Here is a 25,716-nt window from a genome sequence, read left to right on the forward strand (position 1 = left end):
CTCTTCTGAATAGGTTAGCGATGTTCTTCGGAAAATTTTAATAAATCTCCTAAGGCTTAAGGAGACCAAACTGGGCGTGGCTCCAACTTTATTCAACTCCTAAAATATATCAATTTAAAAGGACATGACAGCGTTTTCGTTAACATTTCTTCAAGTACACCCTAAAACATTCTTTGACGGCTAAAAATAGTGGCGTTTGGCACCGAACGCCCTAAGTGAGACCAGACTCCATGATTTATATCTCAAAGCGAGACGATTAGCATCCCCGAGCTTTTCATGTGGGAGTCCCCCCATCCGGGGTTTAACATATAACACACGCGGATACTTTGAGAGTTGCGCTGTATTTTTCCGAGCCCAGAGGAGATTTCTTTTTTCACTATTATACCATTTTCTAGTATTTCGCCTTATAATTTTTGAAATACTTCCTCAATCATAAATCATATGAAAATTGTACCGATCAAATAAGGTGCGTGCGAATGACAAAAACAGAATACTACTCTACCGTACAATACGGCTCATATTTTGCGCGTTCTCTTGACCTTACATAGGGAAATGGTGGACTACCAATAAATCCCATACTGGATGTTTTGACATAAAATACGCGGGGACATAACGTGCATATATGGATGGCATATTTTGCGCATTCTTTTCACCTACTATGATAAAATGAGCTAAAAGTCAAAAATAATAAATGATCAAATCGAAAAAGAGTTGATCAGTGGAGTGGAATGGAACCTTTCCCTGATCGATATCTTAAGATAAGACAACCTTTCTTCCCTGGGAAAGTGTTTATCTCAGGCTCATTCTGGAAAAAGCCGTAAGTCCTGTCGTATTCTTACCTTACCGGGCTCTGTATGTGAGGCTTCAAAAAAGGTTAACTGCTTAAAAATAAGTAGAGACTGTACAAAGATCCAATCACCTCCCTAGAATGAACGCAGCATCTGACACTTAGTATCAACGGAACTTTTAACTGAGTTTTACTGACCGCGTATCACTTGACTCCTGCGGCTCATGCATCTCTCCATGACAACCAGTTGTCATGTCTCCTTTAACCTCAGTCTCCAATTGCTTCAGCTTGGTGATCACTTCTTGTCTTTTGGCGTCCAAGTCGGTCTGCTGGTAATTTAAACGGCAAAAATGAAAACTAAACTAAAACGCTGTGTCACAAACCAGCATATACAGCTGGTGGAACCATAGGGCAATGAGAGCCGGTTAATAACAAGAAACCACTGTAAAATATCCTACAGTTTTTAAACGAGCTGGTAAAACAGTAAAACATACAGAAGCTGCCCAAAATGGTTCAAATGGACGATTCAAATCTGATCCAGATATCTCAAGTAACCGATAGACCTTTCCATAAAAAACAAACATTTCACAGAAAATAATTGACTGAGCCAGCTAATAAACTGGTTTAACAGAACAGGAAAGTAAATGTTCTTTCGAAATCATGGTGTAAAGAGCGAGCTAAACATTCTTCCATCAGCTCGTTTCTCTGGGTGTCAAATGTGAACGTTCAACGCCGAAAGAACAAGTTACAACAAAGGTAAGTCCTACCTTAAATAATCCAGAAAATGTGTCATCTATCACATCTTGAGGGAATTCACCAGTTTCCTTTAGCAACAATTCAAACTTTAGCCTTTGGTTTTCTTTTCTCAGTTTAGATATCTCGCGTTCTGCTGATCCTATTCCGGACTGAAGCAAACCTTCATTTTCATTTGCCATGTTTAAAGACTGTTTCAGCTGCTTGACTCCACGCACAGATTTTCTATTGTAGTCTTTAAAACATTCCTCTTGTTCTAATTTTTCTGCCTCAAGTCTTGAGATCCGAGCTGTGGACTCCTGAAGGCTCATCTTCATGTCCCAAATAAGTTTGGTTTTACCTTTCAGATCTCCTAATCCAGACTTCACTTGCTCCTGAAGAGCCTTCTTCTGTCGATCTGCCAATACTTGCTCGTTTTCCAAACGCACGGTAGCAGCCGCCAGTTCTCGTGAAAGACTTTCTTTGTCTTTCTTGGCACATTCAAGTTGAATTGACAACAATTTTACCTCATTTTGTGTCGGTTCCACCTGAAACTTCATTTTGTCTGCTTCCCAGTTTTTTCTGTTTACACTCGATCTAAGATGAACAAACTCCTCATTTTGCTTTCTGATAATGGATGAAGAAATCTCCAACTCTTTCTTTACTTCTTTAAGAGATGTCTGCACACGCTCCAACTCCAAACCTCCTTCCTTATTTACTACCCTCAATTCCTCAATTTCATTGTCTTTTAGACACAATTTGGTCTCCATGCTTGTTAAAAGCGACCTTTTTAATTGTAAAATCTCTTTAGTTTCCTCCAGTGTGGTGTCTTTGTCCTTTAAAGACTTGTGCGCTCTTTGGACATCTCCTTCAAGTTGTTTGACAAGTATCTCTAGCTTCTTCACTTGGTCACTCTCGTCTGCAAGAGTTTTCTTGAGATCAATATTTTCATACTCGACTTCTCTTAGGCGACCTCTCATGCATTCTGCTTCGGTCACACTCTTTAAAAGAGAACTTTTCAAGCTTTCTATTTCATCATCTCGTTGATTCAATTCTCCTCTTAACCTTTCCACGACACGCTTTGCCTCAGCTTCTCTCTGTTTCAGTAACACAGCTGATGAATCTAATTCTTTCTGCCTTTGCAGTAGCTTACTAAGCCGTTCTGCCACATGTACCATTAACGATCCGATTTCTCTGAAGCTCCCCTTGGTATGCCTGCTTTGCTTTGTGGGAAAGACTTGCAAGTGATCGTATTGTATTCGCGATGAGATACCCGCATTACCAACATTGTCTTGTCTGTAAGTCAAGATGTCTTCAGCTACTTCTAGCTCCGTTCTCATTTGCTTCAAGTTAACGTTTAGCTTTTCAACTTTCTTCTCGTAGTCACAAAGCTGCTCCTTCAAACTTTCCACTTCTTCTTCTCTACCATCCAGGAGTATTTTTTGTCGCTGAACATTAGATTTTTTTCTCTCCATGGCCTTTCTCAATTCTCTTTTTTCAGACCGTTCTTGTTTTAGTTCCTGCTTTAGCTCGTCAAATGTATCGTCCTTTCTGCTTAGCTTGGTGTAAACCTGCTGTAACTCAGTCTCTTTGTCTTTGAGAGATAATTGGGTCCTTTCTTGTAGCTTTTCCATTTCTTGTAGCCGAATCTCAAGCTCGGTTCTTCGTTTCTCCGACAGTCCTTTCTCTCTTTTCGCGTTACATTCCGGAACTTCAACGGCCCTTCTCAAACATTCCTTATCCGATATTTCCTGTTTTAACCTTTGATTTAGTTCATCAATCTTATCACTGGCTTGCTCTAATGCCTCCTTGTTATTCTTAAGTGACACTAGCGTTTTCTCTCTCAGCTCTTGTGTCTCCTGTAACTTCTTTTCGAGTTGTGTTGATCTCTCGAGAAGTCCCTTCTCTTTATCAACATTACACTCCGCAACGGCGATGGTCCTTTTCAAAAAGTCTTTGTCCAACCTTTCTTGTTTCAGCTCTAGTGTTAAGTCATCAATTTGTGAATCTTTGGTGCTTACGCTGCGGTACAAATGCTCCAATTCCTGCTGTTTGTCCATAAGAGAGGCTGATGTCGTTTCTTTCAGCTACTCCGTCAGCTGTAACTGATTCGCAAGTTCTCTTAGTCTTACTAATAGTCCTCTCTCTCTAACAGCATTAGATTCTTTCACTTCAATGGCTCTTTTAAGACACTCTTTATCAAATCTTTCTTGCTTTAACTCATCAATTATATCATAAATCCTTTGATCTTTTTGGTATATCCTGCGGAAGGCCTCCTTCAATTCCTGATCTTTTTTCATGATGGATGTTATTGCAGTGTTTCTGGCATTTTCCATTCCTTGTAACTGATTTTCAAGTGTTGCTGATCTTTCTAGCTGCTGTCTCAAAGTTGCATCAGTCTGTTCTAAATTGTATTGGTTCTGTCTTAGACGCCTGCTTGTCTCCTCAAGTAACCTTTCTGTCTCTTCAACTCGACGCTCCAGAAATTCAGTCCTGTCTGTCTTCAGTGTTAACGCATCCTTTGTTTGCTGCAATTCATTTTCCGTCTGTCGAAGAGATTTTCTGATGCCCTCGATGATATTTTCCATTTCTTGCACTTGGCTTGTGTCCTGGTTATCTTTTCCATATTCTTGCTCGTGGTTTAAGGTGTCTTTTACGTTCGGCAGTTTATCAGGCCCGTCTGTTGGATCCTGATCAATGTGGTATTGTGGTCTTCTCCCAAACTCAAGACCTCTCTGTCGAATAAATCTACCTAAGAACTCAAGTTCTTGCTCATTCTGGCGAATGCGTTTCCTTAACTTTTTAATATCGGAGCTTTTACTTCTGCGACTCCTCCTCGAACGCATGCTGTCTTCTTCAAGTTCACTGGTTTCTTCCTGCGGACATTTCAATTCATCAAAAGACTGCTTTTTGGCTTCCACGGCTTGATCTTGCAATAACTTGTTCTGAGTCGTCAAGTTTTCTACTTGGTTGCAGAGTTCTGTCAATTGTTTATCTTTTCCCGAGACTTTAGACAGTTCTATGGCCAGCGTGGAATTTTCTTTCCTAAGCCTTGCTAGCTGATCTTCGAGTTGTTTTATGACGTTCGACGCTTCGCTTTGTAGTTCACTCATCTGGTTATCCTTCTTTGATGCCTTGGACAATTCTGTGGCCAGGGTGGAATTTTCCTTCTTAAGAGTCGCGAGCTGATCTTCAAGTTTATTTATGACTGTCGACGTTTCACGTTTTAGTTCAATCATTTGGTTATCCTTCTTTGATGCCTTGGACAATTCTGTGACCAGCATGGAATTTTCCTTCTTAAGAGTCGCGAGCTGATCTTCAAGTTTATTTATGACTTTCGACGTTTCACGTTTTAGTTCATGCATTTGGTTATCCTTCTCTGATGCCTTGTACAATTTACTGGCCAGCGTGGAATTTTCCTTATTAAGTGCCGCTAGTTGATCCTCAAGTTTATTGATGAACTTGAACGTTTCACCTTTAAATTCATTCATCTCATTGTCCCTCTCTGTTTCCAGATTGTGGTTTTCCTCCTTAAGGTTCACTAGCTGATCTTCAAGATGTTTTATGACCTTCGTCGTTTCACTTTTAAGCTCAGTCATTTGATTATCCTTCTCCGATACCTTGGACAATTCTGTGGCCAGCATGAAATTTTCCGTTTTAAGTGCCGCTAGTTGATCCTCAAGTTTATTGATGAACTTGGACGTTTCACCTTTTAATTCAATCATCTCATTATCCTTCTCTGATACCTTGGACAATTCTGTGGCCAGGTTGTGATTTTCCTTCTTAAGGTTCGCTAGCTGATCTTCAAGATGTTTTATGACCTTCGTCGTTTCACTTTTGAGCTCAGTCATTTGATTATCCTTCTCCGATACCTTGGACAATTCTGTGGCCAGGTTGTGATTTTCCTTCTTAAGGTTCGCTAGCTGATCTTCAAGACGTTTTATGACCTTCGTCGTTTCACTTTCGAGCTCAGTCATTTGATTATCCTTCTCCGATACCTTGGACAATTCTGTGGCCAGGTTGTGATTTTCCTTCTTAAGGTTCGCTAGCTGATCTTCAAGACGTTTTATGACCTTCGTCGTTTCACTTTTGAGCTCAGTCATTTGATTATCCTTCTCTGATACCTTGGACAATTCGGCATCAAGCGTGGAGTTTTCTTTCGTAAGCTTATTTAACTGATCTTCAAGTTGTTTTATAACCTTCATGTTTTCTTTTTTAAGTTCGCTCAGCAGATTCTCCTTATCTGATGCCCTTGACAGCTCTGCGATCATTCTGGTATTTTCATTCTCAGCCGTACTCAGCTGTTCCTCAAGTTGCTCTATTATCCTCGACTTCTCGTTTTTTACAGTGTCCAAGTTGCTTTTCAAGGTTTGCTCACAATGTTTAAAGTGAGATACTTGTCCTTCCAAATCATCCACTTGGCATCTCAACAACGTTTCTCGTTGATTAGACAATTCCAGGGATCCCTTCAATAACTCTACCTCCTCGCGTAAATGTTCGTACTCGTGTCGTTTATTATCCATCTTAGCCCGCTTCTTGAATTCTTTGATGGTCTCATTTAACTCGTCAACTCTATTGTTCAACTTCTCATTGTTTTCCCGACTAAACCTCAAGCTGTCCTCCAAATACTCAACATCATCCAATAACTCTAGCTTGTCCTTCAGAGCATTTTCCAGGCTCTCTTCTGCTTCATCACACTTTTTCTCCTTTCTTTCAAAATCATTTTTTAAATTTGTCAACTCTCTTTGCTTGTACTCATCCCTGGATTGAAGACATTTTAACTCAGCGTTTGTCGTTTCAAGCTCAGAATGCAAAGATTCGTTCTTCTTCTTAAACGCCTCGACCTCCTCCTGCATTATAGTGATCTCAACCAACATTTTTGCGTTTTCTTTTCTGCTTTCCTCTAACATCTCCGTCCCAACATGCTCGTCGCTTTTGACTGAGCCCTTGTTACTCTTTCCAGTTGCCTGTTTTAATTCTTCTGCCATTTCTCCGATGTTATCATCAAGAACACTAATGCTGTTCAGCAGAACTGGGACTGTATTAACCTCTCTTTTTACAGCAAATCTCTGTCCCTTGGTTCCATTCCTTCCACTTAGCTGCTGTCGTATGTCAGTGACCATTGAATGCAGTTTGTTCAATTGTTCAATAGCGTCTCCAACTGTTGCCTTTTTTCCACTGACAGTAACACCTTTTTCTTTGTTGGTCACAAGCGCTTGCATTTTGTCTTCCGTTGGGCTCTTTATATCATCCTGGTGTACATGATGTTTCGTTACGTTTTGCTTTACCTCATCTTCCAAGACGTCAATCTCAGTAACTTCACACGCCGCTGCTTTAACAGCTGCCAGTAACTCTTGATGCAGAAGATGTTCCGAGATGTTTACTACAGCTGCTATCCTTCGCTGGTAGTTAGCTCGCCTGCGTTCATCTGTCACTCTGTTTTCTCCGTCGGTTAAACTGACAAAGCTAGAATCGCGACTTTGAAATCGTCTGTCAACAAGCTCGTCCAAAGCGTCCCAGGAATCTGGTTCTTCTTCGTTTTCTGAAATCACCTCTAAAATGCTATCGTTGATAGCTGCCACTTCCTCGTCACACGACGACAACAATGACTCATCGTTGTCAATATCAGTCAGCCACGTGACAGATTCATCCAGAGTTTCTACATCAATAATTGATTGATATTCAATTTCCTCAACTGCCTTTTTAGTTTCTGAAGAACGAGAATTGCTTTTAGGAGACGACATGCTTTCTTCAGTTCGTATATCTTCTTCAACTTCGTCAAGTAAACGGTCAAAGTCGTCTATGAACTCATCCTCTTTGAGCTTAGACTTCGTCACTTTTCCTCCTCCTGATAAAAGCCTTTTGGTAGTATGGGGACGCTGACTGACCTCTTTAGATGGTGTATCAACTTGAGAAAATTTATCTTCCAGTGAAGCTTCTAACCTTTCATCCATAATTGAGTCAACTGACACAAATCCATCACCACCATTAGCTTTAACGTCACTAGCAGCCGCCTTATTGTCTTTCTGGCAGTTTCTGCCCATTCCAGGAGCTACCTGTAGAACAGACTGTTCGTGATATTCTATCCTTTGAAACTCTTCGCCAACCGCCAAGGCCTCGTCATCAATGCGGGAAACTGAAATATCTTGATGAGCAGAGGATACCCCTTTCATGACGCCATTGACCCTGGGGAGAGTCAAATCACCCACTGAATCCAATTTTGCACGTTTTTCTATTTCAAGAGCACATACTTCATTATTTGTTGATTTGACACGTTCACCAACAACAGAGATATTTTCGTCTTTGCGCGGGGAAAGTAAACTGTCTCTATGACGTCCTGGTGATGCTGCTGTAGACTTTAAAGCTGATGCTGGGCTAGTCTTAAGTTCAAGAGTTTCCCTGTCTTCTTCTTTATTCTTTTGGTTAGGTCCTTTATTAACAACATCAGATAAGTATGGAGCGCCACAGACAGATTCTTCCATGCCACCAATAACACAATGAGAATCACTTGGTGGCATATCATCTATTGAGCCCCAAGAATCAAGTTCATCACCGGTATCACACATAGAATGTGATTTCTCAACTTTTGAATCTTCCTCACGAAGCAGTTCTTGAATTTCGCTGACAGTAGATTCGTCGTCAGCTCTTGCCACGGCACCATCTGCTCGGGAAGTATCAGTTGTGATACTACCGACTTCAACTGTATTTTTAGAGGAATCATAACCTGCCTTTTCATCAAAAGAACCTTCGTCATTTTGTGCGTTTTCCTTCATCAGTTGTTGGTTTTTCTTATTCGTAGCATCCAGATCCATTAAAAGGTGTTGCTCATCTTGCACTTTTGTCTCAGCGAGAGGTCCTTCCATGCAATGTGCAAAGCCAGAAACTTCACCTCTGTTATGCACGTCTTTATTTTCTGACATTAGAAACAGATTTTGGTCGTTCGTTTTTTCCAGCACAGTTTTCCCAACGCTGGAAGCTCTACTTTCCGAGGTATAGTCATCCCTATCACCGGAGTAGTCAGATTGAAGTGCATCATTAAATAGAGCTGAGGAATCCAGTTCTTTGGGTGTATCAATAACTGGATGAAAATTTCTATCCAGGGAGGCTTTCTTTACATCTTCTCCATTACCAGACTGGTGTGAATGGCTATAACGGAATGCTTCCTTGTACTCTGCAAGAGGTTTGTTGTTTGTATCCCTGTCTGAAATAAGCAGTGGAATGTTAAAATCCTGGTAAATGTCTCTATGTGAAGATGTGTCTTCTTTCGACCCTCTCAACTTCTCCATAGATTTGTTATTACCATGATCTGGAAGCACTTCCTGCGTTTTCCTATCAGGAGACTCCACTGTAGATTGTGCGTCAATTGTCTTTGCATCACCTTGGTTTTCCGCCACTTGCAAGGCTTCTTCAACTTCGTCTAAAAAGTCGTCAAATTCGGCAATGAAATCGTCTTCTTGAAAATTACGCTTTGCAGTTGACTGTGAATTGTACGGTTTTTCGTGTGAAGAGAAACGGTCTGAACACTCATGGAAATGACCGACGGGCAAATTTTCTAAAGTGTTTGACGTGGAAGCTGCTTTCATCGGAATGGGTTTCATTTCTTCAGGAAGCACAGCTTTGTTATAACGTCCAGCTGTTGAACTTTGAAGGTCTGGTAAATGCACAGACGAAGATTTAACAGATGAAGCTTCGCTTGCTGTTAATGGTTGTTGTAAAAACTCCTTTACTCCGCGCTCGTCAATGCTGTCTCGTAGATCATGATGATCACATCCAACTCCATCAAGCTCTACTTCAGGTCTTGTCTCAATATCATCTACTGACTCTTGTTTCATTTTCATCTCATCACATTTAAGGAAGGCTAACGGGCGTTCCTCACTTAAAGATGGTTCCTTAATAAATGCATCATCTATTTCTTGAACGATATCTTGTTCCATCCAGCTCTCCTGGTCGCAAGTTTGGACACTGGCCTCTTCGCAGACGATAGAGAATGAGTTTGGGTCAGATGAGCGACGACTCACTTCTTCATAGACGATATCCACTTGTACGTTTTCAGCCCCCTCTACATCAGTGTAAGCAGCGTATCGCTGTAAAAGCGCCTCTTGCATTTCCTTGGGTAAATCTTTGAAGCTTATGCCGTGGTCGTGGCTCAACCTTTCATCTTCAAGAGTTCCTGTTTCCAAATGGTCGAGAGAGGAATTTTCTTCCGAGGTAAATTGGCCATCTTCACCCCGTACTTTGTCTTCCACTTCCTCTTCGGAAGGAACTGTATCTTCAAATATTGAGTTGAACTCTCCAGTTCCATGTGAGTTGAAAAGAGGTTGTATTCCACCTGGTGTAAACCTGCCAGAGACTTTTCGCATTAATGGAGAAGGTTCATTAGCTATAATCCTCCGGTTCCCTGTACGACTGGGATCGCCATGGTCAAAGCCTTCATCACTCAATGTCATATCGATGGTATCATCATTTCCATCATTCAAAAATTCATCATTGCTATCTTCTTTGACATATTCAGGCCGTGGTACACTCTTTTCAAGTAAATCTCCGGTCCACTTGTTTTTATTGGAACGAGTGGACAGTTCCACGTCTCTATCATCCAAACACTGCAGCGGGCCGTCATTATGTTGGTTCCCGCCATCAATTTGATCAAAAGCATCGCTTTTTGCCAATGTTTCTTTACCGTCAAAACATAAGGGAGGGATTTCGTCGCTAGCCATCACACTGCAGACAGATATATCATCCAAACGCTCTGCGGCTGGCCCCAATGTGCGGATATTTGTTGCGAAAAAGCCAGACATTTTTTCGAGCTTCCCACTAGCCCTAACAGTAGCTGTTGAAACGATCTCCCTCTCAAAGGAATTGTTTACAAGAATCTCTCCTTGTAAGGAAGATAACTCATCATATTCCATGCCAGCTGTTTTCGATGCACATTCCTCTGACTTGAAATTCTTCTCTAGTTCCCCACCACATTTAGGGTTGTTGTGGGGTTCAATCAGACCCAACTCTTCTTCGATACTGAAGAGTTCCACTGATATGTCTTTCAACGTGTCTTCTTTCTCTAGACAATCGATCTCAACGTCTTCCGAGGCATCCTCGTTGTCCATTTGATTACCACCTGAGCGGCTGGATTCCTTTGAATTTTCCATAACAAATTCGTTGTATGGTTTCGTTTTCACTTCTTCTCCAACAGAACCTTCAGTAGCCACGCACTTGTCGTTTTGAAGTTTTAATGATCTTTTAAACATACAAGTCTCCACCTCTTCTGGAGCAAGTTCTGCCACTTCTGTTTCACAACTGATGCTGTCCAAAACTGGCTCTTTCATATCTTCAGATATGTCGAGCTCTGAATCTCCAAATGCCTGTATTACCCCGTTAGACACATTGGGTCGGACTTCAAGTGCGTGTAACGACGAATGTCCCTCTGTTGGATCTCGATCAGATGCTTCATTTGAGGCATCCTGTTCTTTCTGGTCAACGTCGCAAGCCGAAGTGAAGTGAGCGGTTTGATATTCAGTCTGATTAACTGTTTGGGGTTCTTCAGAATTTTCCTGCAGTAAACTGGCACTAGAAACTTCTTGAACTTGATTATTTACACACTGGGAGGACACCAGGCTTTTCTCAGTCACTGCTGAATTCTTAACTCTTAGTTTTTCAAGTTTACGAGCAACTTTTCGTTTCTCTTTTTCGATCTTTTTTCGCTCTCTTTGTTCCAACTTCTCTCTTTTGATAGCTTTTTTCTCCATTTTCTCCAGACGTCGAAGTTGTTTTCGCTTCTTTTCCAGCTGTTTTATGCTGCTATATTCCTTAACCTCATGGGACTCATATAAAATGATATTGGACGCGCCCTCCTCGAGACAACAAGTGGTTGCTTCAGTTGTATCTTTACACTCCTGTTCCACTTGACGTCCTGCTCCATTCTGGTCTTCTGGGTTCTTGTTTTCAGCTTCTGTCCCCTGTTGATACTCAAGCCGATGGGCCCGTACCTTCTCCAGTCTTCGTGCAATTTTCTTCTTCTTTTTATCGATCTTCGCTTTCCACTTTTCCTCCTCGCGCTCTCGTCTTTTAGATATCTCATCTAAGCGTCTCAGGTCTTGTTTGATTTCATCCTGTCTGTGTCTCATCTCCTCTATATCATTGGTTATGGCGTCTTCTCTTTCCTGACTCTGTTTGATCTCTTCTCGTATCTTGTCCATAGATTCGATAGCTAGTCTGTTTTCCTCGGCAAACTGAGCTTTAAGCCGTCTTGATTTTTCATCCAGTGCGGCAATTTTTCTTTCCCCTTCGCTCGATACCGTTACAGAGCTACAATCGAACTCTTCGTCACTTGTTGCTTTCTCCTCCAAGTTGTTTTCTTCTTCAAACACTAGTTTCACGGCATCGTCGACAAAACTTGTAATGGTAGCATCATCTTTGCCGACTTTTTTATCTTCACTGATGTCATATTTTGTATCTTTCATGGGTTCCTCTCTGTCCCTGTAAAAGATTAATGCATAATTGTTCCATTAACAAACGAAACATAAGGGCTCTAGAAAACCTTCTGTGCTGCATCGGCATAACCTGCGATCAGGCGTTTTTTTTTTTTTTTGAAAGAAGAAGGGAAAAGGGAGAAAGGAAAAAGAAAAACGCCTGATACATTTATTTAACCAGCCACCAACCGCCCCCTCATTTAAATAAACTAAGGTGTGGTCAAACTGTCATTTTATGAGCCAGTCAGCATTCACCGGAAGTCAAACTTATTTGTAGTTGGCGGGAATTCGAGACTCGGATTTCTAAAATAGTCTGCAGATCAGCTTTGCAAACTCCGCCATGTGAAATTATAACTTAAATGCGTTTCGAAACAAGGTGAGATGGCGCTCACGATAAAAACAAACAAGTGCTGCTATTTCTGCGATAATAATTTACCAGTAGGAGCTGTCATTCCTTTATTTACGGTAACTAAAAACAAGGAATTCACTGGCAAGAGCTGTTTCACTGCTGATGGCATCGTGTTGGCAGAATTGCCCAAGAGCGTAGGATTACACATAAGCTTAGATGCAAATGCATGTTCGAGTCCTCCAGCAGCTTGCAATATAGAATACAAGTAAGCAACATGTTCACGGTAAATTTTGAATTTTGTCCCTTGAAAGCGAATACCTGGAGACTTAAAAACATAGCTTGCAATAGAAACGAGCCAAAACAATGCATAAACACATGGCAAATTACAAAGGTGTCAAACTCGACGAAGCAACATGCAGATAACAGCGGAAATCATGCCGACCTATAATTTGCCATAGCACAATCCAACGGCTCAACTCTACTTAAAATTCTTCCTTATAACACAACATGAAGTGCTTTTCATAAACACGAGTGAAGCTACAAAAAAAGGTCCAGTGACCGAACAGAAAACGGCAAATGTACAAATGTCACGAACCGTAGAAGTCGTGTAGGCCAGTCAACCCTATTTTACACCGACACTCGTAGGCGGAACTGCCAAAACATCTTCACGTAAACAAATTACTCGCCGTAAGCACTCTATCTGCTCTACTTTCAGGGAATCATAGTGACAATTTCTCAGGGCTTCAACTAACGCAGCAGAAAACTCGTCCTCGCTAAAATCTCGCTCTGTCTCCGCCATTTTGTTTTCTTCTAGCCAGGCCAGCTTTTTGACCGGAAGTGAGGTTGAAATATGAAAGCCAATAAGAACGCATCGTTTCATAAGTTCGTTTTCACCAATCAGAGAAAAAACCAGAATCTGGTTTTTTAACTTATGATCCGACAAGTAAATGTATCATGCCCTCCTTCCCCACATCTAAATATAAGGGAGGGAGGGTATGATTGCAGGTTAGCATCGGCAGTACAGTGAAACACTTAGAAATTAATAAACGAATATCCCCCCCCCCTCCCACCCCCTGGACAATTTGACGAATCTGAGGTTACTAACGGCAGGTCTTCCTCTGAGTTTCACAGCAGCAAAAGGGCTACCGTTCAACACGTCAGCTCTTACAAATTCACTATGGCGGTTAATTAACCTTTATCAACTTCAAACAGACAGCTTCATGAGATTGCATAGGAGTCTTTCACGCCCCTCTTCCCTGCAGTGATTTGCCGAACCCTAGAGGTCTAAGTTTAGCCTGAAGGCTTATTTTGGAAAGTATACCACATATACAGGGAAATCGTTGAAGTTAAAATATGTCGATGAAATACAAAAATGCATTGAAAGAAGCAACTTTAAAAGAAAAGTTTAGAAATATCTTATATTATTAAGCTTGCGTGACGTGCACGCGCTTTGTTTGGCCGCGAAGTCACGAGGAGAGTCCTTAGCCGCTGAAACTAAGCACTAGTGCCTGAAGCTCTTTCAGCCCGCTACGCACACTATACGATATATACACCAGTGTCAGAAAATCCATCAACGTTGGAAGGAGGAATTTAGAACTAGCCTTTAATGTACATTATAGCAGAAGCCCTATACTCTTAGTCTCTGGTAAAGACGTTTAACATCAAACACATTTTAAAACATCTTTAATCATTTCACAAGCCTCACATTGAATTCTTGCGCTAACGTAAAATAATCGGACACATTACTCAGGACATACCTGGCCTCGTCGCGTAGCAACAACAAAGACGCCATTGCATCAGCATGCTCCTCGTCTGTCATGTCAGCGTTCATGACACTCAGGTCGGCAATTATTTTGTCCAACTCGTCCGCCACGAAGTCAGTGCAGATATCTTTTGGAGCCGGATACAAAGTAACTGTTAGGTCTTCATGGATGTCTTTATGGCCAGCACCAAGCTCACTCGTGGCATCATTGGCACTTTCTGAGGCGTTCCTTAATTGAAAATAAATTCTACTTGTTAGTACATGTTTCGCTTCTGAAGTTTACGTAATTCTTAACCTGTGAAAAATTGCTCGTAAAATTTTTTGAATGAAAAGTTGTTTATGTTTTTCGCGATTCTTTCCGCAAGGTTAATATTAATTTTAATGCTTATTCCTGAAGAAGGCCAGTTAAATTTGTCGAATCGTCGATTTTAAAATCAATTCTAAACCAAAAAAATCCTGAAAATTTTAAAACATTAAAGATAAGAGTTGAAAGTTTCAGAGATACAGATATCGTTTTCATTTTTCAGTTCTTCGAAGAGGACATGTACCTTTACGGCTACTAAACAGGAATACTTACTTTTCTTTTTCGGCCAGTTTTGACGCATTTTGTTCCCTGCAACAATTGAAAAGTAGATTTTGCAAGTGAGAACTTTTGCTTTTGAGGGGAGGGGAGAGGAATTCTCTGCCCCAACTGACCTGTCTATCGACACGATGTTTAGGATCGTTACGAGTGTTTGTTTGTGGTTGGATCATGATTGTATCACTTTGCATGGCGCATGGACGCTGTCGACCTTGATGTGAACATTAGCACAACGCAAAGCACATCAAATGTACAAGAACGCCTTAAATTTCTTATAATAACTTAGTTGGCAGACTTAAATCTTACTTGACTGCTTCTCTTAACCATGGCGGTACATTGGGCAGTGTTTGTTCATCGCTGGAGACTGAATATCGTTCAAAGTCGTCTCCATATTCACTTCCACTCATGTTTGATTCCGCTCCTCTCATGAGATCTTCATCTTCCACGCGCGGAATGTTACACTCAAAATCTGGCGTAATCTCATCTGTCCTAGCTGCAGATGATGAATCACTGGCCGAGGTTTCATTGCGTGGTTCTTTTTCATCCTTGGAGACCTGTTTGTTAATACAATAAGATTTATAAACGCTTGGTGACAAACTTGACTAGGATTTGACCAACAGAATATCAACACAATGTTCCTTTGCAAAGTTAAGGAGTTCCTTCTTGACTCCATCACTCACCAAACAAATTACTACGCATCTAAGTAATGTATTGCTGATAGCAGGAATAAGATTTATCGTTGTTCCCTAAAATTGCATGTTTTTTTTTTTTTTGAAAATAAGAAAAAAAGTAACTCTTAGACGCTTTAAAATAATGCCTCCCCAGGGTGTCATATCCTCACCAAAAATCCCAAGGAGTAGCCGTAGGGATCTAGTGAGATTAACAAGACGGACCTCCCTAACATTGGTTGAATTCCTTGAATACTTTTGTTCTGATTCGCTTTACTAAAGTTTGAGTTGGGTATGAAAAAGAAAAGGTTTATTTTACATCATTTCGGCAACAAGAGCGTGTCATTTACCTGTATTGTTTCTATCGGAGTAAGTTGTCTTGGTATTCGTCGCCTCACTTGTGGTGTCGGTTCTTTGGCAGGTTTACGACTGCTACGTTTCGCAGCTCTTGGAGGACTGGTACTGAATTTAGCCATAGCTTGTTTTCCTCGCCTTTCTCTTAGATTAATACCTATTAGCAATTTTAACCATTAGTTTCCTTTCAGTCTTCCCATGTTCTTGACAGAGTATTAAAAAAGACAAAATTTATCAATGCCACAAAACAGGAAAGCTCAATTGCACGACGAAAACTAACCACAAATGACAAAGAAACATTACTCCCCTCCCCATTCTTCTCGCGTTTTTGGAGTCAAATAAGCGCGAGGCTTGGGGCTGAGTAGTCTCCATAGCAACGTAAATATTTGCCGTTCCTTGCCGTGTTATCTCGATGGTGGGAATTTCTAATCATTAAACCCCAGAACACACACAAAAACTAATGAGCATGTCAACTAAATAGTTTCAAAAAGCTTTAGAGCTTTGGTTACTTGTAGAGAAGTAGCTTCTAATCGTAAATTTAGGCTGCAGAAACTTTGGGAACCGCATTTTATCATTTTACAATTTAGCGGAATTGATTTGCTTTGAGTGGCTATCTTAACCTTTTATTGTAGTTCTTTTTTCTTACTATTTGACTGAAATGTAATAAATACTTTAGAACTTACTGCGGATTATCGAGTTGTGTTTAATTTTAGGTGTTTTTTGTTTTCATCTTTGGTTGCCCTTCGCTAGTTAAACAAGAAAAATCTGCTACAATCGCAAATCGGGGAGACATTCTCCCCTTCACGAACAAAGGAAGGAGTGTTTTGAAAACTAAATTTTTTGTTCCATACACAGGTATGGTACTAAGAAAAGTGTTTCATTTGAGCAAAACAACTGTTTTGCTCTCTCCAGTTTTCAGTTCTAGCATTCCCCTGATTCCAACCGTCCACTCTAAGTCTTGTTTTTTTTTTTTCTAATGGACCTAATGTAAGCTCCAACTTTGTATAGATTCCAAAGCTGATTCTAAAATAAAACTGTTTTAGGTTTAAGTTTCCCTCTAATGGCAAATTAAAAATCGCGCATTACGATACGATTACTAAATGATGAAACAGTACAAAAATAATTTAACTGGAATAAACACTGCAATAAAATTCGGTCAGAAGCTAACATGGTTCTTATAAGCTTACTACATACAATCTACATTGTCATGGTTTAAGCTTATGTCCAAAGAAAAAGATCAAATTGAACACAATACCTGAGTCTCTTCCTAAAGGTTTTTCTCCCGTTACGGCTCGCACATTCTTCTCTGGGAGTTTGTCCTTTTCGATCTTGTTCTTTTTCTGACCGACCTTAATCGGAATCCTTGATGGTCGCTGACTTTGAAGATTTTCCACTGAATCCTTCGACAAGCTCGGCTTTTTATCGCCTTCGTCTTCTGATGAAGAGCTTTTGTCGCTGACACTGCTCAACCGAGTCACTCTGACTGGTATTTTAGACTTTTGTTTCAGTGGAGGAAGATGATTGCCACCACCACTAATTTCGCGGCTTAGCCACGAAGCCATTTTTTATCCTCGGCTATTTACACCGGTCTTAACGAAAACTTAAAATGTATATTTTTTTTTTTGTATATTATATTTTTTGTTTTGTTTTGTTTTTTTGTCTTTTGTAAAAATTTCTCTTCAATTTCACTACGAAAAATGTCGCAATTCTCTCGCTCCAAAACTCGATACTAACCGCACCGATAGCCGAAGCAAATGATTTAGATTTTTCACCTGAATCCATGGAAACCGTAGTCGAGTTTTTCGTCATAAACAACGCTGGCATTTTCGATTGCTCGCGCACTGTGACACTAAACTCCTTTCCGTCCAAATTTCAGAAATTTGGGGATCTAAATTTACAAACGCATTGAAACTAGCCTTGTAGCAAAATTTAGAGCGAAATAATTGGATTAAGGTAAATGTTTTACGACGTAGCGAGCGAAATTTTCGTTACTATGAATGTGAACCTTCGCATTTGCAAGTAGGCTAACGCGTAGAACATTTGTCTCAGACTGATGGTGCAAGATTGCTAAAATCAAGAACAATGAAAAAAACTCACTCTCTTCAGCAACTTTAAAACCATAATTATCAAGTAAAAATACAGTCATCTCAGTTTAAAAGTAAAGCAGCAACCGAGCTTCCTTTGAAAATGTCACTCTGATTCAGTTCTTGTCAATCAAAGGTCGATGCCGAGTGTAGAATTCATACCTTACTGAGGTCTTCGTTAATTGTCCAGACAAACTTGCAGAGTATCATTTTGTAGCGGTTTAGTGAATGAAGCTGGTCTTCTTATTTCCTCAGGGTGAAGAGTTTCTTCAAAATTCTTCTCTCAGTTCCGGAATGAGGTTCAAATGACGAAGAAATCTTAAACGTAAGCTTTTCTCGCTTTCAAAAGTCGCGTCCGTCCTGATTGTTTGCTCTTCCAGCACAACCAACCAGTACATCATCAGGAACACTGTCCACTGTAATAACAGCCAATGGAGTAAGAAAAGTTGAGAGCAGGTTGAAACTGGAAAAACACCATTGGAAAGAATGACTTTTTTTGAAAAGAATTATAATTGACTCTGGCACTAGGAGTCTGGAAACGAGAAAGAAAACGAAAGTGAGGGAGGTGGGGGTAAGGGTGAGAGGAAAGACCTGGGGAAGGGAACTGAGCAGTATTGTACTTCAATATTTTAAAGTGCACTTCAGTTCCCCATTTTGGTGCAAAATGAAAAGTTAATGTAGCAGAATTCATCATTCGAACGGTTCTACCGCTTAAAGTTTTATAGATGAAAAAGTAGCGGACATTTTGCTCCTGGGAGGCGCGGAAAACTATTTGACAGTTGACGAGGGCAATCCCAGGGAAAGGCGCATTCTGAGCCAAATATCCCGCACAGAAATCAAGAGCGAATATCTACCAGTCGTTCAAAACTTTATCTAAATCCTCTTCACAGACACTTCAAAAACGCAAAAAGGCAGCCGCCTTTTTGTTAACAACCGCACACTGCCAGAATGAGGTTCAAATGACGAAGCACTCTTAATTTTAACTTTTTCCGAGACTCGGTAACGTGCGTTGCAATTGCCTGCCAGAGGTCAGAGAAGGTTCGAAGCCGACTTAATTTATCGTAGCCAATCAGAGGAAGGTTTATTTGTGAGCTCTGAAGACAGCGATCTTTAGGCTTCGTCAGCACTAAGAATTGTTGGCATTTTATATGCACAATTCAAAGTGAAGATGGATCTACTTTGGAACCACTTATAATGGCCGTAGCCCTGTCGGAAACCAGAACTTGGGCTCCTCCGCCCAAGTAACAATTAGAATAATCACTTGACATACTGGTATAAGCTTAATTTCGGTTTATTTCATGATTGCACGAGAACTTAGACTTTCTCAAAGTCTTTCGTCGCTCGTTCGGTCGCTGCGCGACCTCACTTCAAGCTCGCTTTATTTCTCAATCGAAGAGTTTCAAGGCGGCGGCTTGGAGCATGTCTAACGCGAACTAAGAAGATGGCTGCGATACGAATTCTCCTTCTTGCGTGCCTGTTGCAGGAGGTATCGGAACGAACTGGAACTAGAACCCAAAAAAATATTTACCACGTGGTAATTTTCCTTAAATGTTATTGGCTGTCGCTGGAAAAAGGACAAACGCACACCGGCTGAAAACAGAGACGTGTGACTATCTTATGACAATCCCATACTCGAGTTGGTTACCACTTTTGATGTAGTACAACTATGGCCATAATACGAATTTTACTTCTAGTGTGCCTGTTGCAAGAAACACGGGCACTGGCTTGTGTTAATTCAAACAGGAAGTCGTTCTCCTATGCCATAAAGAACGGTTTCATACACGCAAACGTAGAGACCACGCTGTACGAACACGATACTGGGCAACCGGATGTGATTACAGAGCAATGCTTTATGTCCTATTGAAAGAGAAAATTGCAATAGCAGGACAATCCTTTCTACTAGGAAGTGAAATGCAGCCTGCTACTGTTAACTCGTATACATGGGTGAATGGCGAAGACTTGCTTGGCTGATTAATCATATGCAAATTGCATTTATATCTGGGTTAAAAAAACACTATCCATGTACTTCAATGCATGGATTGTAAAGATCTTCCTTACACTGTACAGCATAATTCACTACACTATGTAAGCACAAACTGATTTATGTCACAAATTGCCTTACAAATTGATTCCATTTGGCTTTGTGTCTGTATTCCTGTAATGCTTATGTGACCAGAGATGTATCCAGTGCGTCATAACTCACTGCATCCTGGAATGCACTCATTTACCAGTTGGCCACACAAAATATGGGGCAAGGGTCCAGTTGAACACAGAAAAATAAATTGAATGTTTATGCAAATGAAACATAAATGTGATTTTGCAGAGTTATGCTTAACTGTTCAACATGTGAAAATGAACTGTTGGTAAACTAATCAATTCGCCACAATAAAGAAGCATCTCTACTATCATTTACTGAGAAACACTTATGCATAACAGACTGGAGAACAAAGGAATGATACTGTCACAAATATTTGCAACATTAATTAGCTGGTCCTCAAAAACATTAAATGGGTCCTCAGAATTTTGAAAACGTGGATACAGCTCTGAGTGATGACCAAGTCAATCAAAACAATGTAACTTTAGCTGGGAGTTTTCATGTCTCGAAAACATTGAATTTGCAAGGCAGTTTATTGAAGGGCTCCAAGCAAAGATGCCCAAAGTGACTTTTTTTTAGAGGGGGGGTTGCGTTTGGTTATGTGGAAAAATGGAGCCAAATTTGGCACAATAAAGGAGGGTGTCAATACACCTTATTCCAAAATGGCCCCATTTCAGTGTTCCTTTGTTTGCTTTCAAATTAGCCCTTGTTGCCTCATTCAAGGGAAAATATTCTTTTGAATTTCGAGTTTAAGAACGAGGCAACAAAGGGTAATTTGAAGGTAAACAAAAGAACACTTAAATGGCGGTCATTTTGGAATAAGGTGTATAGGGTATCGCTCTAGTCAGTGAACTGTTATAAAAAATGGATTAAGTCAGTCAACAGCAACAAAAGAGATTAGTCAGTTAATTCATATGATTTTATGACTTTTATGAGCTGTAGAGAGCTGTAGATGGTCTCCTTTAATGTTGCAAAGTAAGCCTGGACTGGTAACTAAAACCGCAGGCAGAGCGCAGGCTCGGAGCGTGTGACGAAATGAGACCGAATAAGGGAAGTCATGCAATCTCCAACAGGACACGCAACATACGAAAGAGAGGGTGCAAAAAGTCTCCAAAGTATAGATCGTTTTCACTGTCACGCAATAAAAAACAAATCGAAAACCATCCAGTGGAAAAAGCTCCCGAATAAGGGAAGTCGTGCAATCTCCAACAGGACATGCAACATACGAAAGAGAGGGTGCAAAAAGTCTCCAAAGTATAGATCGTTTTCACTGTCACGTAATAAAAAACAAATCGAAAACCATCCAGTGGGAAAAGCTCCCGAATAAGGGAAGTCGTGCAATCTCCAACAGGACATGCAACGTACGAAATAAATAAACAAATATTCTTTTGACTTTCGAGTTTAAGAACGAGGCAACAAAGGGTAATTTGAAGGTAAACAAAAGAACACTTAAAAAAATATATATTATTTGCGTAAACAAATAAATGATATATGTATGTATGTATGTATGTATGTATGTATGTATGTATGTATGTGTGTGTGTGTGTGTGTGTGTGTGTGTGTGTGTGTGTGTGTGTGTGTATGTATGTATGTATGTATGTATGTATGATTGTATGTAATAGAGGGTACAAACAGTCTCCTAAGTATAGATCGTTTTTCCTGTCACGCAATAAAAAAATAAATCGAAAACCATCCATTGGAAAAAGCTATGAAATTATGATGGTATAGAAGATAGCTAAATAAGTCACTTCTCCAAGTTTTAGGCCTGTGCGTTTCCCGAAACTTCAGATATTCGTCGAAATGTTTCGCAGATATTTACAAAGTCCAGTATGAAAACGCCATGTTGGTGTACCTCTGTGGTACACGAATATGGCGGCTGGAAAATAGTGTAAACATCTGGAACTTACTTTGGCTATCTAAGCGACTGATTATCAGTGCTGATCAAACAAGCATTTACATAAGCACTTTTCCTAATGCTCTAACTTCTAAAAAGGCTCAAAATCATGAGATAAGTATATATTTTTCGACAAACTCGATCATAGCCTTGTGTCACGCACCTCCACAACCCTGAAATTCAAAATGCTCTGGATTCCAAACGAAGCACGCTGTTGAGCTGTAAAATTGTAAACAGATACAAATATACCGCCTCTTATGCCTGATGAGGATAAAAACTTTGGTGACTCTTTAGTTTTGGATTTTAGAAAGTGATGACGTCACGTGAAAACGATCTATTAGATGAGGTAAAAGTAAACTAAATTTACACTTTTACCTCAAAAATTTTATTTATCCTAGAAAGTCTGCACCCTTTGATCATTAAGTCCTCTTAAGTACCGCTGAAGAGTCGATCTTCTCTTATATGTTAGTCAGTTCATATTTTGTTGTTTACACGAGGAGAGACGAGAGAAAAATGTTTAGTATTTGTACTGTAAATATTGTCTGTGATGCCCAATAACTGCCGATAATCAACACTAAATTAATGTCATTGCTAATATAGATTTGATATTTTGTTGAATCCTGTATTAGTTAACGAATAAACTCAATTTTGTCCTGTTTATGTTCAGGGTTGAAAAAAGGATGAGTCAAAAGCTGGTTAAGAGAATCGCAAAAAAAGTGTCACGATCTTGTGTTGCTAGGGATATTAAAGGAGTTATCCACCACTGCCATTGATTACAGGGTGTGCGTAGCTCATGAAAAACTGGGAAGGGTCGGGGAAAGTCATGGAATTTTGAAAAGCCCAAAAGAGCATAGGCTCCTATGCAGACATTCTTTTGGCTCATCATGCAATCGTTGGAGAAGAAAGATTGCGTGACGAGCCAAGAGAATGTCTGTGTAGGAGGCTACAAAAGCAGGCAAACTCTGTGAACTCTACTAACGTGGACACCATTTGATACAAAAGGCCATTTTACATTCTTTGGTGTAATATTCCATGAAAATTGTCGTTACAAAACTTCTAATTATCAAAAGAAATGACTACTATTTTCATTACATGTAAAACCTATGTTCTAAACAAATAGTTTCATATCATACAATTTCAAACCATTATTGTGGTGACCAAAACATGTGTTTTCAAGAACACCCTTCTGGATACATTTGAAATGCACTAATAATCTACTGCATTAACTAAGTCAAATTAAGGCATATGAAATGTAAACAAATGGACAGGAAAGGAAACTAGCTTTTCTCAAGTTCCAAGATGGACCTTTTTTGACAGACAGATGTATCCACAACTGTTGTAATAACCAAGATAGAGAACAATTCAGTTTTTGTCAGTCACCGGGACACTTCTAGTTCCTTTCTCCACTCATGCCCAGAACTGACTCAGTGCAGATATTTTTAATTGGGTACTTGATATTTCACTGAGAGATTTGGCAATTTCATGTCCCTTCCTTTTTAAAACAATTCTGTGCATAATAGCTTAGTAATATGGATTTGTGTTCTACATGAGGTTTATGTATCTCATTAGCAGTCAACCCAAGGCATCTCTCAACATTTGAGATCAACAGCAGTTGGTTCCTATCATCTTCAACCATTTCAACATACTTCTGAGCCAGTTGAAATGGACAATCAACCAAATGGCAAGCAAAAGCAGTTTTTTTTTCCCCCAACAAAGCACGAAAAAAAAAAAACAACAACAACAACAACAACCAGCTGAAAACAGTTCATCCCAACACAAGCGGGCCTTAAATATGACCTCACTCATGAGCATTAGAATAAAATGCTTTGCGCAATTCATTACAAAAGAACACTAGAATTAGGAGTACCAGTTGTCCCCTTGCGCCTGCTAACTTAGCACCCTCCTCCCCCCCCCCCCTCACCCTGAATAAACCTGTGGATATTGAAGCAGTGCAGTCGCATTACAATGTAATGTATCTACATGTTAGACAAACACCAATCAATGTGAGACCTCTTTCACTTGTACATTTTGTTTCCTCACCGTAGACCGTGTGACATTACTCACAGGTGATTTGAGCTTTTGTCTTGGTTACTGAAATGAATGCATACCAGCATGATTGTGAACAGTTTTCAAAGGGTAACCTGAAAACACTTACCCTCGGTCCGCGGACCCCCACAACGGACCGGGTCTGTGGACTACCCTACGGACTGGTCCATGGACTACCCCTACAGACCCCCCCTATGGACCACCCTAAATTAGTGTAAAAATAATAAATAAAGATTTCACTTATGGGTTGTCTTCAGACTCGTGTCGGTGATTTTTTGAGTGTTACACCGTGCAAATGTAACAGACTTGGGTTTTTAACACCCCACTCCCCCTCCCAAAAAAATGCCTAAAAGCTGTTTTCAGCGTAAGGAGATGCCGATGGTAAGAAGGAAAGTTCTTACCTTCCATTCGTGGCTCAATCTGGCTATGGAAGATATATTTTTAGGCTGTCAATTGTTGTTTGTATCTGTTATTCCACTGAGCAAATTGTGAAGCCTGGAACGAGTTCATGAATCCACGGGAGAATGGGCTGAACAAAATGGCAGAGGGGAAAGAACACAAATTTTGAGGCTTCCCGGGGGCTTCCCCATACGCGTCTTTCATATACTTTATGGCCACAGCAAAGGAAATGGCAATGTGTAATGATTTAAATTGCACTGGAGCCTGAATCCAGGTCTGTTACATTTGCACAATATAACGTTCAAAATTTCGCCGTCACGAGTAATCTATTAGACAACCCGTAACTGAAATATTTATTTATTAATTCTATTATATTTTGGGGGGTGGTCAGTAGGGGGAGTCTGTGGACTGGTCAATAGGTAGTCCACGGACCTGGTCCGTAGTGGGGGTCCGCGGACTGGGGGTCAGTTTTTTCAGGGTACCTGTTTTCAAAGACAATAATCTCTTTAGTATTGACACATGATGTAGGTGATGAAAACAAAATGTATGAGTGAAAGAGGTCTATCTGAATTTTTGTTCACCTAATGCAGCCTAGCAAATCTTCACCATTCATACACCCAGGTGTATGTGGTCACAATAGCAGGCTGCATAATTCCCCTGTCTAATAGAAAGGAGTTTCCAGTCATTGCAATTTTCTCTTTAAGTGTACGACTGTCATTGGTGAAGAACCCTTCGTTCCCAGCGAACTTTGTTTTACTGGATGGTTTTCCCTTGATGGAGGGCTCTTCTTTGCTGTACAGTTTTTCTTTCATGGAAGAATATTTGGTGAAAAACTGCTCATTTCTGGGAGGGGTGGGATCTGGCCAGGTGTTAGGACAGCCATACTTATCTTTGCTAATGTCCATATCACTGCACCTCCACCAAAGTTCGAAGGATTTTGTAAACAGCAATGGATCGTGTTCGAAAAACTTGTAAGCGCTCACAAGTCCGCCTTTGTCTAAATGAGTCAAGCCAGCATTGTCGAGATGGTATAGTCCTTTATCGAAGTAATATGCAGACAGGAAGAAGTCTTCAGTGCCAGAGGATAGCCAAGTTGTTTTGTTACTTCCATCGATATACGATCGCATACAGCCCTCTAGAAAAACAAGATTAGAACTGCTGGCAACTAATGTCACAATGAACAATGCGCCCGCAGAGTTATTGACGTATGCCAAACGAAGGAACTCCAACGGTTTCAGGTGCACGTCTTCGTTCTTATAGAGCCTCAGCCTTGTATGTGACGGCAGAATCAGATCACCCAACACCAAAGGATAATTCTCCACCCCTCGGATGATGTACCAAAAGTAACCAGAATCGGTTGTGGTGGCAGTCACTCGGAATGATTTACTAAACGGTATGCGAAAAGTGTTGTAGATTCCACCATCAGCCGAATGAGCGATTCGCCGTGTCCCCCATGGAATGTTTGCGAGGTCGTCTCTCTCGGAGAATCCTAATCCATGAGCG

The 25,716-nt window shown here is 40.4% G+C and overlaps 1 protein-coding gene and 1 pseudogene across 1 annotated transcript in view; both read right to left on the minus strand.

Annotated features, from left to right (window-relative positions):
* Positions 1–1,479: 1,479 nt before the first annotated feature.
* LOC149107603 (uncharacterized) lies at positions 1,480–17,321 on the minus strand (annotated as a pseudogene).
* Positions 17,322–22,757: 5,436 nt separating this feature from the next.
* Positions 22,758–25,716, minus strand: part of LOC110059514 (uncharacterized) — a 3,450-nt gene continuing 491 nt past the window's right edge. The window contains exon 1 of the mRNA XM_020766211.2: positions 22,758–25,716. This exon is cut by the window's right edge and continues 491 nt beyond it. Coding sequence (XP_020621870.2) covers positions 24,816–25,716 — 901 coding nt within the window. The 3' untranslated portion in view covers positions 22,758–24,815.

Source organism: Orbicella faveolata, unplaced genomic scaffold (assembly GCF_042242905.1).
Source record: "Orbicella faveolata isolate gen_17 unplaced genomic scaffold, um_ofav_v1 contig_26, whole genome shotgun sequence".
Taxonomy (NCBI): domain Eukaryota; kingdom Metazoa; phylum Cnidaria; class Anthozoa; order Scleractinia; family Merulinidae; genus Orbicella; species Orbicella faveolata.